A 12,475-nucleotide genomic window follows, 5' to 3' on the forward strand; every position below is an offset into this window, starting at 1 on the left:
AGGTGAACTTGCTGTTTACAGGTGAACTTGCTGTTTGCGGTACCAGGACAGCCTTGTGTCCTCACAAACACAGGAATTCACATCGATTCTATTTCATGTGATTTCCTTCAATGGTGCATTTATAATCATATATGCTGCATTTAGAGTATATTCCTGCCAGGAGAGAAATTCCATTTTGACCAGGCCTAGGGGAGAGAGCCAACCCCCCTCCATCAATACAATGTGTTTTATGATGTAAAGAATAGCCACAAACTAGCTTCTGGCTTCAAGAAGCTGCATCTCAAACTCTGTGACTGCTTTGCTACTGGATCTTTCTAGTGCTGGGGAAAGTGGGAAAGTTCAAATGGAAACCACCAGGACACCACATAGCAGGCACATTACGGGCCGCCATTCCTACACCTGGGTGGCTAGAAATAAGGTAACTACACATGGCAACTGAAAACCACACAGATACATCCCATCAGGGTCAGGGCTCATTCTCTGGGTCGGGCAAGTGCCAGGTTGGCCCCTTAAACTGTGCTCCCTTGTCTCCTTCCATGCCTCACCTTAGTGCTGGCTCTGTAGCCATTAAACCCAAAGGAAACATCTCCCCAACGTTACTTTCCTTTGCTTGATCCTCAGAATCTCCACTGCCACATCAAAGCCACTCAATATGAGGAGAAGTTAGAGCTGAAAGAGATAGTGGGCTTAATTGGTGGCAGTTAAAATACATGATTCTGGAAAATTTACAAAAACATAACCATGTGTTCACACTGGCTAGGGTCCCCAGGGCCTTGGAGAGGTTCTTTGCAAATGAGGGGCCGTGGATTCAAGACTCCAGCCTCTTGGTAATTCCACCTCTGCACTCCAACTATGGCCACACTTCCAAGGCTGAGTTTATCATTCTGGTTTATTTTTGCTTTCAGGACTTTGGAGCCAGACCAGATGTAAACTGGCACTGCTACTTCCTAGCTTATGAGACCTCAGCATTTTATCTAACATCTCTGTGCCTCAGATTTTTTCATCCTATACCCATAAAATGGGTATAAATAATGATGACAGGAATTAGCTCATGCAGAGTGCTTACCGGTGTCTGGCACATAAGAAAGGCTCGATGTTTATTAGCTATTGTTAACTTTTATTCTTAGTATTACTATTCGTGTTCACAGTATGTGTATCTTCTCACACCACAGTATAAACTCCAAGGAGCCTTTGTGTTCCCCGGGGAATAGGCCCAGAAAAGCTTCCCTGTCTTTCCGGATGGATTGTTGACTAAACATAGGAGGAAGGAGAAAAATGGATTTTTTTTCCCCCAGATAATATTAATGTGACCAAATTACATTTAAGAAAATGAAGGAATTGGGGCTGTAAAGACATTGCTGGTTCAGGGCATGCCGAAGAGAGTCACACGAGCATCAACAAAGGACCTGACGTTCTTTTGCTCCCAAATGATAGAATACATTACTTTGGAAGAAGACAAATCGCACGATGGGCAGCGGCTAGACCTTAAACTAAAAGTTGCCTGTTCATTCAGCCTCCTTCGGCGGACGGGCCCCCAGCCCCTTGACTTCCCCCTTCGGGTGGAGCGCTGTGGCCGGCCCGGGGGCCGCGGAGAGGAGAGGGCGCGGGGGCGCGGGGCCGGGAGGAGCCGAGCCGCCGGCCGCGTGGGCGCAAGAGGCGGGACCGCGGGCGGCCGGGCGGTGGCGTCAGTGTCGGCGCCGGGGGGGAGCCGCCCTCGGCCGGCCCGGCTGCTCGGCGCCGCCCCTATCGGGAGTCCGGAGCTCCCCCGGCGGGTATCGGGGTGCCCCGCGCGCGCCCGGCTCCGGCTCCGGCTCCGGCTCTGGCGCAGGGCGCGGCGCGCAGGCGGGGGCGCTGTGGGCCCAGCGTGGGGACCGCGAGGCCGCCCCGCCTCCTCCCCGCGCCCGCCCCCCGCGCGCCGGGCCGCCGGGAAGCGGGAGGAGACGGCCCCGGGCCCCGCGCCGCTCGGCGAGCAGTCGTCCGCCGCGGAGCGGAGCCGGCGCCGCCCGAGCCCGAGCCCGAGCCCAGCCCGAGCCGCCCGGCCGCCTTTGTCTGCACCGCGCGCCCGGAGCCGCGGCCCTCGGGTCAGGGACGGCTCCCCCCGCGGCGGGCGCGGGCCGATGCCCCCGCAGCAGGGGGACCCCGCGTTCCCGGGCCGCTGCGAGGCGCCGCCCGTGCCGCCCCGCCGGGAGCGCGGGGGGCGCGGGCCCGGGGCGCCGGGGGGCCGGGGGCGCGCGGGGGGCGCCGAGGGGCGCGGCGTCAAGTGCGTGCTGGTCGGCGACGGCGCGGTGGGCAAGACCAGCCTGGTGGTGAGCTACACCACCAACGGCTACCCCACCGAGTACATCCCCACCGCCTTCGACAACTTCTCGGGTGAGCGGGGCCGGGGGCGCGGGGGGCGCGGGGAGCGGCGGTCGCCTCTCAGTTCGGGGGCAGACGTTGGGGTCTAACAGGTCGCGCACAGGTGGCCTGGTCAGTTTCCTGGGTAGAGAAGTTGCGTCAGGTCGACGTTGCTGGCGCCGCTGCCAGGTTTCCATCGGAAGGTGACACGCAGGTGCCATTACCTGTGGCCCGAGGGTCTGTCCTTTCCTGTCCGCGGCTCCCCTGCCACGGACGTCACCGCTTTAAAGAGCCGCGGAGACGAGGGAAGAGAGTGGATTTACTGAAAATGGCACTAGAGGCACTGAGGAAGGCTCAGGTTTAGATTTAACCTGGACAATACACACGACTTCTTCGCTCTGAGCCCTACCGCCTCCCCTGCCCTGCTTCCACCGCCCCCACTGGCTCTGTTTCTGATTCTTAGTATCTTTTCAGTATCTCTTTAAGCTACTGAAATCTCTTACGTGTACAGTGCTATGTCATTTGGTTTGGTAGCTACCAAGATAAAGGAATCCTTACTCTTGATTTTTCAAGTCTTTTTGAAATTTAAGAAAAAGTTAAAATCCACAGAAGCTAGTGTGAAACACTTTCTCTTGTTCTTTAAAAAAAAAAGCTTCTTGCTCTTTTGGAAAGTCATGATGGCAAGGACTTGCTTTCATCCACCTGAAAGGCACCTAGGTAAAGCAGGGCTGTGCTAGTTAGCTTTCCCACCTAAACGATTTTGTTTTTTCCTTTTTTTTCCCATCCCAACTGAGTAGTATAAACATTTGCAAACAATTCAGAAAGTTGTATTGAGACAAAACTGAATGCATCATTTAAATAGAAACCTCTGAGCAGTCCCCTGATGCAGGCACCTCCCCAGATACCCCTTCCCAGTGGAAAGGTGGGCATGGTTTTCTTTCCTTTTTATTTAATGCGCTCTTTGAGCCGACATGGAGAGATAAGCAGTGCCCTCTTTTATAAACAGGACAATGTGGGCAGCCTGTGTTTGCACATGTTCCAAAACAAGCCACACTTTTATGATAAACCCCGAAGTCACCAAACGTTTCCCAAGGGAAACCAGAATTATTTGTGAGGTTTTCCACTGACTTAGAACTGCAAGGTTGGTTCCCACTTACCCCCAACTCTTGTTGCTGGGATTTTGTGAAACAAGTGCGACAGGAAAATAAATCTTCTGGGGCTGGGAGAAAAGTGCAGGCCTTTCTGGGGTGTCATCAAAGCTCTGGGCCTTGCTATCTTCTCGGGGGATGGAACAAATTGCCCCTCCGCTGCAAGTTTGGAAACAAAAATGCCTCCATGGGGTCTCCTTGTCTTAAGGCAAGTCTTGAATTCGTTGGGGACCCAGAATAGGAGCTCAAGTGTTTGGAGTGAGAATGGTCATACAAACTAAAACTATTATTCTTCTGGAAATGGTTAAAAGAGACCCCCCTGACAGTCCTTTTGGTCTTATTTTTAAGCTGTGGTTTCCGTGGATGGGCGGCCAGTGAGACTCCAGCTCTGTGATACTGCAGGACAGGTGAGTATCACGTCGGTGCTCAGTGCTGGGCAAGGAAAGGGCCTTTTAAAGGCCTTCAAATACTACCCCCCCTGCCCACCGCCGCCCCTCTCCCCCACCCCCCCACCCCCGTTATTGGGCCATTCTAGAGCCCTACCCCTGCCTGTGGCCCCTTGCAGAGGGTGGGAGTGTGGGGGAGAGAGCTCCATGCCAATAAAACAGGGTTTGGCGTGGCTCTGTGTGGGCAGGACAGGGTGAACAGGGTCAAGAGTGGTTCTTATCTTCTGGGAGTTTCTGATCTTATTTACTTTCCGGTTTTTACTAAAAATTATCAATGATGCTTTGAACTCATTTCTCAAAGTAAGTTGGCCATTGCCTATAATCCTTTTATTAAAGGTCAGCAAGCCAAATACTTAAGACATTTAACTGAAGAAAAAGATGGAGTTCATGTCAGTAAATGTTTCCCTTCCTAAGCCTGTGGGACTCGCTGGGGCCACTCCCATCCCTTGAAGCAGATATGTAGCGGCCCAGGCTGTCCTGAGCTGGAGGAATGAATGAGCTGGGACCTGATCCTTCCGAATTGTGAACATTTATTCTTGTCTTGAGGGCCAGGCACTTGCATGAGACAGCCAGGGAGCGATGGAGAGGACCTGGAATGAGGTCCCCTTTGGGGAGTCCCCAGAGAGCTCCGGGGGCCCTGGTCCCTCTGCATGGTGGGCATGTCACTGAATTCTCACTGTGCTCTGGGAGAGCCCAGGGTGCCATCTCTTGAGCTTGCCAAAGTGACAGTTACTAAGCATGTGGTCTCTCTAGTACTTGCTAGAGTTCCAGAAAGTGCTGGGGTACTTGGTCTGCAGGTAAAAGGGCCCACTTCACTTCTGAGGTGTCACACGACCACGTACATTTAAGAAGAAGCTGGCTTTCCAGTGTCCTCAAGAGCCTTCTCCAAACCAGGGCTTCTCAGTCACTCACCCACTCTCGGGCTTTGTTTTTCAAACCTTGAGGTGACACAGACTCGGCAGCCGCCATCCCCAGCTGAATGCTTGTTCGGCGGTGGCCGTGGTGGCACGCGTCACAGCCCAGCCTCTTCTGCTCTGTCCTTCCCCTTCCCCTGGGGCCCCTCAGTTTCCCTTTTATGAGGAGCAGGAAAAAACCAAACAGTCTGTATTTTCTTGCCTGTGGCAAAGAAAAATCAAAGAACACAGGCTCTTCTAATATTTAACCTTTCTGGATGCCCTGCTGCTATTTATAATTAAAGCTTAATTGCTTTGTATAAAGTGAGAGTGTTTTTACAACCTCGGGTCAGATTTTCTGATCTTTAAAAATGAGGGTCGGGTCTTCCCTGGTGGTCCAGTGGTTAAGACTCCGTGCTTCCAACTTGGGGGGTGTGGGTTTGATCCTTGGTCTGGGAACTGGGATCCTACGTGCTGCGCAGCGTGGCCAAAAGTAAAATAAAATGAGGGTCAAATAGCGCCTCCATAAACGGAGGCCCCCCGCTGAAGCAAAATGTGGCAGTCGAACAGCCTGAGAATACGACAGAGGCAGAAAAACTCAAGACACCAGCGGGTGCGCTTATCTGGACGCTTTAGGAGCACGCAGCCCAGTGCAGGCAGCCGCCCACCACTGGCAGGCCTGTCAGGTGTTGGTTCTGCTGGCAGACACAGCTTCCTGGGCTGACTTGTGCCTGCTCAGTGCCTGGCCCATGGTGGAGCTTACTCAGGATTTGTAGAAGGATCAGTAGATGAATGGAGCGCTAGGTCCTGGGGGTGCAAACTTAAGTCATGGGCCTGCCCCTCAACAGACTTATAGTCTACCAGTTAGCAGAACTTGTGAAAGAAACCAGTGAGGTTACAGGAGGAGGAAGACAAAGTTGGCTCGAGGGGCAGGATGGGTAGACCCGGGAGGAAAGCCTCTGAGCAGTTTTGAAAGAGGAATAGGACTTTTATCAGGAACACTTTGTAGAAATGATCCTGAATTATCAAGGAAGAGTTTGATTTTTTTTCCTTAATAGGGTCTGTTTCAAAGTCAAGGAATTAGGAGAATCATTTTAGAAATATTTTCATGAAAAAAGTTCCTAATTCGGGAAATGAGAAGGTTTCGGTGCAAATTGATAAGTTTTGGTTTATTTGGAAATTATCAGTCTGATTTCCCAGCAGTGTTTTTGTTGAGATTCACTGTGTTTCTCAGCTGATGTAGTGGTTAGTATGTATGCCTAATTGTGTAATGAATGAGGCCACCGTCTACAGATTTGTAGAAAATCAGCTTCAAAAACTATTTATGAAAAATACACAGCTGGTGAGATAAAGTCAGATTTTGCCCTGCTCCCCAAGCATTAATTAGTATTTGTTTTGACCATTAGCAAAACTGGGCAAGGTGGTAGTCCTTTCCTATCCTCCCTATTCCAGATCTGATAAACTACCTTTTAAGGGACCTGATTTGACACCTGCTGTATTTCCTTCAGCCTGGCATTCCCTCCCCGCCCACCCCAGGCAGTTGTCATGGTAGCTTCCTGGGGATAAAGTGACTCAAGCGACCTCCTTTCCAAATTCCTGGAGAATGTGAGCACAGGTAGCCGGTCGCCTGGGGACCAAGCGCAAGTTTCACATAGCAGCTGAGAGCTGGATAAATAACTAGAAATTGCTTCTTGTGCCTTGGGGCTTTCTTGTTGGGGGCTTGGTGAGCATATAAGATGTTAAAAGGAGTTTTTAACTCTGGACTCAGGTGGACATTTCACTGCGATCAGTTTCACTCCAGTGGAAGTTGATCAGACTGAAACAGCATGACTGTGAGGCACTTGGGAAAATCTTTATACTTAAAAACAAAACAAAACCAGTTGCAGTTTGACCAGAGCTGCTGTCCAGCAGTCTGTCAGCCTCGCCTGGCCCAGCCCTGAATCCCAGGCAAATATCTGGGCTTCAGAACATGTTTCCTTGAGGGTCCGTTCCAGTTGGCCTTGTCACATGTACGCAGGCTGCATTTATTTCAGCAAATAGCTAAGGTTTCTGGTCAGCAGGATTTAATTTCTGCTTTGCTTCTCAAGTCCCTCAGCCAGAACCTCCAGAAGTCTGGGAGCCGGATTGCCAAAACCCTGTCACAAGGCCCGGGGCTGTGCACACCTTTCTTTTTATTGGTAACGCAACCCCAGGTTCAGGGCCCAGCCAGGCATGATGCCTGCCAGCAGCGAGGGCAGAGCCTCCGTCCTGTGCTTCTTCCTTGCAGGCCTCCGAGAACAGAGGGAACGTTTCATTAAAAGATCCTTGGGGCTGGGCTGTGGGCCACCTGGTTGGGTTTCTGTGTTTCTTCTTTCAGCACAAAGTTGGCACTAAGAAACCCAAGTCTTTTTTTTTTCTTTTTAACTTTTGCATATGGAAGTTGGAGAAGTGGCAGTGACACACTGAGATGCCACATTCCTTCCTGAGGATTTAGCGGGTCGACTTTAATATTGTTGCTTGGTTATTGCCCCACAAACTGAAATACAGAGCCTCAAATGAGGAAAGTGAACTCAAAGAGATTCAGGCTTCCCTCTTCCCTAGAGAAGGACTACAGATGTAGCATAATGTGCACGTAAATAATAGTTCGTAAATAATCATATGTGCCAACTGAGCAGCAGAAACCTGGATGACATTTACCTTTTTCTTGCTGCTGGGAATCTCTTTCTCACCTTTCACCTGAAGATGCTTGGCACCCACAAATAGACATTGTAAATAGAAATGAGATGATGTAAATATTTTCCTAGAAGAGAGGTGAGTGGAAACTTTCACTTAGCTAGATATGGTGCTGCAGGGAATTCTAGGGTGTTTGATGTAAAGAAACACTGATTTGGAGACAGATATCCCTACAGGGGCTGAGGCACGTCTGTCTGTCCCCAGCCAAATCCTCTGGTGTCTGGTGTCTGACGCACAGTGCCTGGAGCCTGCCTGCATCTCTGTTAGTGAGTGAGTGCGGCACGGCACTCAGCAGCATGGTGGTTGGTTTATATAATCAACTCTCACTTGTTCCATTCATTTCTCTATGTCTCAGAAGTAGGGTGGGTACTCCCTTTCTCTGGTCCTTTATCTTCCCAAAGCATCATTCATAGAGGCCTCTGAGGTTCATGGAGAGAAAAGAAGGGGAGGGAAAGTAAGAGAAAAGGAAGGAGGGAGAAAAACATAAAGTGAGAAGAAAGAGGTATATCCAGCGAGTGTGAGACTGTATTCACTGGTGTTGTACGTGACATTGAGAGGCACACATTCTCTGGGTCCCTAATGAGAGTGGCCAAGTCCAGGTCCTCAACTCCGGACCTGTGTCTGATTCCCATGAGTCAGCACCACGTGTGCCCTGAGTGTGCCCTGGGTGTGCACTGCACAGATGGGATGGAACGGGCATGGCTCACGGCTGCCATGAGGATGGGCAGGCCTGGGTCCTTACAGAAGTGCTAGGTTCACTGACTGGGGTTCCCCACGGTCAGGGTGGAGCCCCAAGGATCAGCATGGGTACCGTGTACGTTTTAAGATCCTAGCTAAGTACCAGAGTTGAAGGAGTTAGTCTGACTTACTCTGGGCTGAAGGCTAGAGAAAGTAAATTTTATTTTGAAAATCCATCTAATTTAAGGACTTCTTCTATGGTAAGTTGCAAGTAGGTCCTGAGCATTGAGGAAAACATTGAGCACATTGGGCAGGTTTGGGGAGGGCTGGGAGCGTGGCCCCATTTGGCAACAGGGGCCTTTCTAGGACTGCGGCTCTTCCTTCCATCACTTGTGGGCTTTCTGGTTTTTTTTTTTTTTTTTTTTTTTGGCTGTGCAGCTTGCAGGATCCTAGTTTCCCAACCAGGGATTGAACTCTTGCGCTCGGTAGTGAAAGCGCGGAGTCCTAACCACTGGACCACCAGGGAAGCCCCACTCCATGGGCTTTCTGTTACCTGCCAGACCTTATTCAGAAAAATGTTCAAACGGTCTTTGTGGCTGATGAGAATTGATTTAAAGAAAAACGTTTGGGTGCTTGGCTTTCTTGCAGGATGAGTTTGACAAGCTCCGGCCTCTGTGCTACACCAATGCTGACATCTTCCTCCTGTGCTTCAGCGTCGTGGGCCCGTCCTCCTTCCAGAACGTCAGCGAGAAATGGGTGCCGGAGATTCGGTGCCACTGTCCTAAAGCCCCCATCATCCTCGTGGGGACGCAGTCGGACCTCAGAGAAGACGTCAAAGTCCTCATCGAGCTGGACAAATGCAAAGAGAAGCCAGTGCCCGAAGAGGCGGCCAGGTTGTGTGCCGAGGAGATCAAAGCCGCCTCCTACATTGAGTGCTCAGCCTTGACTCAGAAGAACCTCAAAGAGGTCTTCGACGCGGCCATCGTCGCCGGCATCCAGTACTCGGATTCTCAACAGCAGCCAAAGAAGTCCAAGAGCAGGACTCCGGACAAGATGAAGACCCTTTCTAAGTCCTGGTGGAAGAAGTACTGCTGTTTCGTTTGATGCCGGTGGGACCCCGAGGGGCTGTGTTCCAACAACATCCACACTAAAGGCTATATTAGCTGAAACACCTCCTTTGATTGTGTAGAACCTGTATAGAGAATGCGCGTGTGTATGCATTATAGGAGGTGTTCCAATGTATGTATCCTTTCTTGCCTTTGACCTTCTCTTTTGTTTGAGCCAAGGGATGAGATACTTATGCAAGAGATTTTTGAAGTAAGTTAAGCATTTTTCATGACTCTAGAAATTTAGAGCTCTAGACCTTTGAATTAATTTATATCTAATATGAAAAAGGCACCTCAGATCTGGGTGTCTAGAGTGAAATTTTGCTACGAGATAATGCACAGAAGAACAAAGAGGAAATGGCATGGTTAGCCATCCCTTGGTTGAGGGCTAGCTATGGTCAGAGTAACTCTTAGCTCTGAAACCTCATACTTTTTTCCCCTTTTTTTAAGGAGCAAAAATTTGAGAAAGAAAAAAAAATAGAGACCTCTGCCTGTAAAACCTCAAAACAGTCACTTTGGTTATTTTCTTATATCTGGTTGCTTAAGATTTAAAACAACCAACAAAAAGCATTCCACTAACTATGGTGCTGAGTAGACCAAAAAGGAAAAGTTGTTGCTGGGGGTTTTTCATCCTGAGACCGTAACAACAACCAAGATGCCGTGAGGAGCATCGCAAGTGATGGCCCATAGCTCTCTTTTCTTTAGGGAGTGATTCTTGTTGAGATCAAAGTGTGGTGTTTGCTGTCATGCACGTGAGCCAACTGCCTGAACCTCTGTGATGACAGCGCTCAGGAGACCTATGGGGGCTGTTTCCAAACTTCTGGGCTTCCCTTGCCCCATCTGCAGGGGAGAGAACACTGTTGCAAGGCCTGTAGCAGGCAGATGTTTGAGGGGCACAAAATGTCCTTTTTTTTTCTTAAGTCAGCCCAAAGGTACTTCTTTGTGTACGCGCACAAACACGGATATATACGTGGCCTTTCTTGCTGCTGATTCAGACTTTTAAATGGTTAATGGGAAAAATGTGGCCACAGAAACAGCTGTGAGGGAAGCCCGGCTTCCTCTTTTAACCCTTTTGGGAACAGATCTCTTTTTGATGATACCTGAGGTGTGATTCTAAGTGTATCTTCACACATTTTGCAGCCCATGTTGAAACAAAACACGAGCATCTCTTAGAACCTATTTTAAAATGAATGTCTCTTGAAACCTATTAAAACAGCCAGTGAAATCCACACATGCCTTTCAGGGAGCTGGTGGTAGAGATGGCGCCGTGCATGGGGTCGGTGGTGGCAGGGACCACAGCGCCCTTGTTCAGCTGTTTCCTCACCGTGGAACAGTCAGAAAACCACAGATTTGTGATATATCCGCGTTCTTCCAGGTGGCAGTTTTTAGGGCTTTGTGTTCTGGAGGGAAAAAAGTGCCACATCAGAGAGCAGTTTTACTCTGGGACCGGGCTGCTTCTGAGATGCCAAGAGATAGCTGAACGCATGGAATTGTGATACCAGGCTTGCAGTGGTGACGCAGATCTACCAAAATCAGTCAGTAACTGGGGAAATCTCTGCAGCACCAGCAGGTAGAGGAGTTTATCTTTCTGTGGGTCTTGTCCTTTTTATGTTAAGAAAATCCAATTTGTGTTTCTTTATAGAAAAAGTAAATGATTAGGCTGTACTTTAGGTTAGGGGCTTCTTTTATTTCTATTAGTAAATAAAATTAACTAATTTCTTTGTTTAAAAACTGAAGTATGTACTGTTTACTATTTATTTTTCAATATATTGAAATGGATATCATTGTTTCCTGAAGCGTTTAGTTACAACCTGAGTGAATAAAATTACTTCATTTGTGGAAATGCCCCGCGTGGACTTAATGAGATGCGTTCGAAACTTGGTGCCTGGCTTACGTATCCTTGAGCTTCCCAGTCGGTCTCTGCCCCTGTGGTGTGGAGGGGCTGAGGGAGGGTTATTTGACTGGTAGGTGATTTCAAACAGTATTTTCATATTAAAGCAAATGTCATGGAGTAAAATGCAAGTTAATTTTTAAGACCGAACACAAAACTCAGAAGAAATTTTATGCCTGTGACAACATACTGGGGCTACTGTTCATCCCCGGGGTGGGGGGACCTTTGCTACCCTCTGTCTTTAGGGCCACTGGGGACCAGCAGTTTGAGGAACACCTGTGTGGTCCAGTTTTAGAGCTTTACTCAAGTGTTTTATTTTTAACCCCGCTTGATGCAGCCTGTACTATTAGTGCTAAAAATCTAGAAGGTTGACGTTGAAATGCAACAGGTTTTAATATGTTGCCAAATTTATAGAAGAGTAAAGGTATGATTGTACTCGAGGTTTTCCTCGATTTTTACTTCTTGGTGAAAATGGCGATTTGGGTAGAAAAGTTTTTAAAAGTGTGTGCTTGAGTTAAATATAAATTTGATTCACTTCAAACATTGTTAAGCTTACAGTTTGGTATTGAGGAGAAGATTTTATCAGAGTTGTGCTTTAGGAAATGCCCTAGCGTAAGTCCTGCAGTGTAGACCTTCACGATTTAACAATACAGGGTCTTCTACAATTGTCACCTCTTTTCACTGTGTGTGTGGAAATGAACCTTTTGTAATGTTGATCTCTGTGCTTGACAGACTTATGAGAAACCACCCAGCTCTTACAGAAGCCCAAAGGAGGGCAGGCCAGTGGTTACCTGGGACCTTACCAAGTCGTACTTTTCTGTCCCCTCTCCTGGCATGGGGATCTTAGTTCCCCAGCCAGGGATCCAGCCCATGCCCCTGCAGTGGAAGCACAGAGTCTTAACCACTGGACCGCCAGGGAAGCCCCCATACTTTTCTGTTTTTAAGGGTAAATGATGTTGAACAGAACACTCTCCTTGAAGATGCTCTCTAGGAGGTGGTAGGAGATCAATTCTCACCTGTGGCTCTAACGGCACCTGCCTTTTCTACCAAAGAATTTCTTCAGGAGTGAAGAGAAGTTCAGGCGTGCGGAGAAGCAGGCCTCTGAGGTGTGGTGGGGATGCGTCCCCAGCCAACATTAGATGCCTGTTCAGGGAGGGGTTTGAGAATTCCAGCTTCCATCTTAAACGAGCACTCGCTGAGTCTACATCTGTGATGGGCTGTGTGCCCACCTCCCTGTCTGTTCTAGGAGCCCAAGTCCAGGCCC

The 12,475-nt window shown here is 49.2% G+C and overlaps 1 protein-coding gene across 1 annotated transcript; it reads left to right on the plus strand.

Moving 5' to 3' along the window:
• Positions 1–1,857: 1,857 nt before the first annotated feature.
• On the plus strand, positions 1,858–11,163 carry RHOU (ras homolog family member U). The gene is made up of 3 exons (XM_057737417.1): positions 1,858–2,370; positions 3,834–3,892; positions 8,863–11,163. Exons 1-3 carry the CDS (start codon positions 2,118–2,120, stop codon positions 9,316–9,318), a joined length of 768 nt encoding a protein of 255 aa, XP_057593400.1. The 5' UTR covers positions 1,858–2,117; the 3' UTR covers positions 9,319–11,163.
• The last annotated feature ends 1,312 nt before the right edge of the window (positions 11,164–12,475 follow it).

This window comes from Hippopotamus amphibius, chromosome 5 (genome assembly GCF_030028045.1).
Source record: "Hippopotamus amphibius kiboko isolate mHipAmp2 chromosome 5, mHipAmp2.hap2, whole genome shotgun sequence".
Classification (NCBI taxonomy): domain Eukaryota; kingdom Metazoa; phylum Chordata; class Mammalia; order Artiodactyla; family Hippopotamidae; genus Hippopotamus; species Hippopotamus amphibius.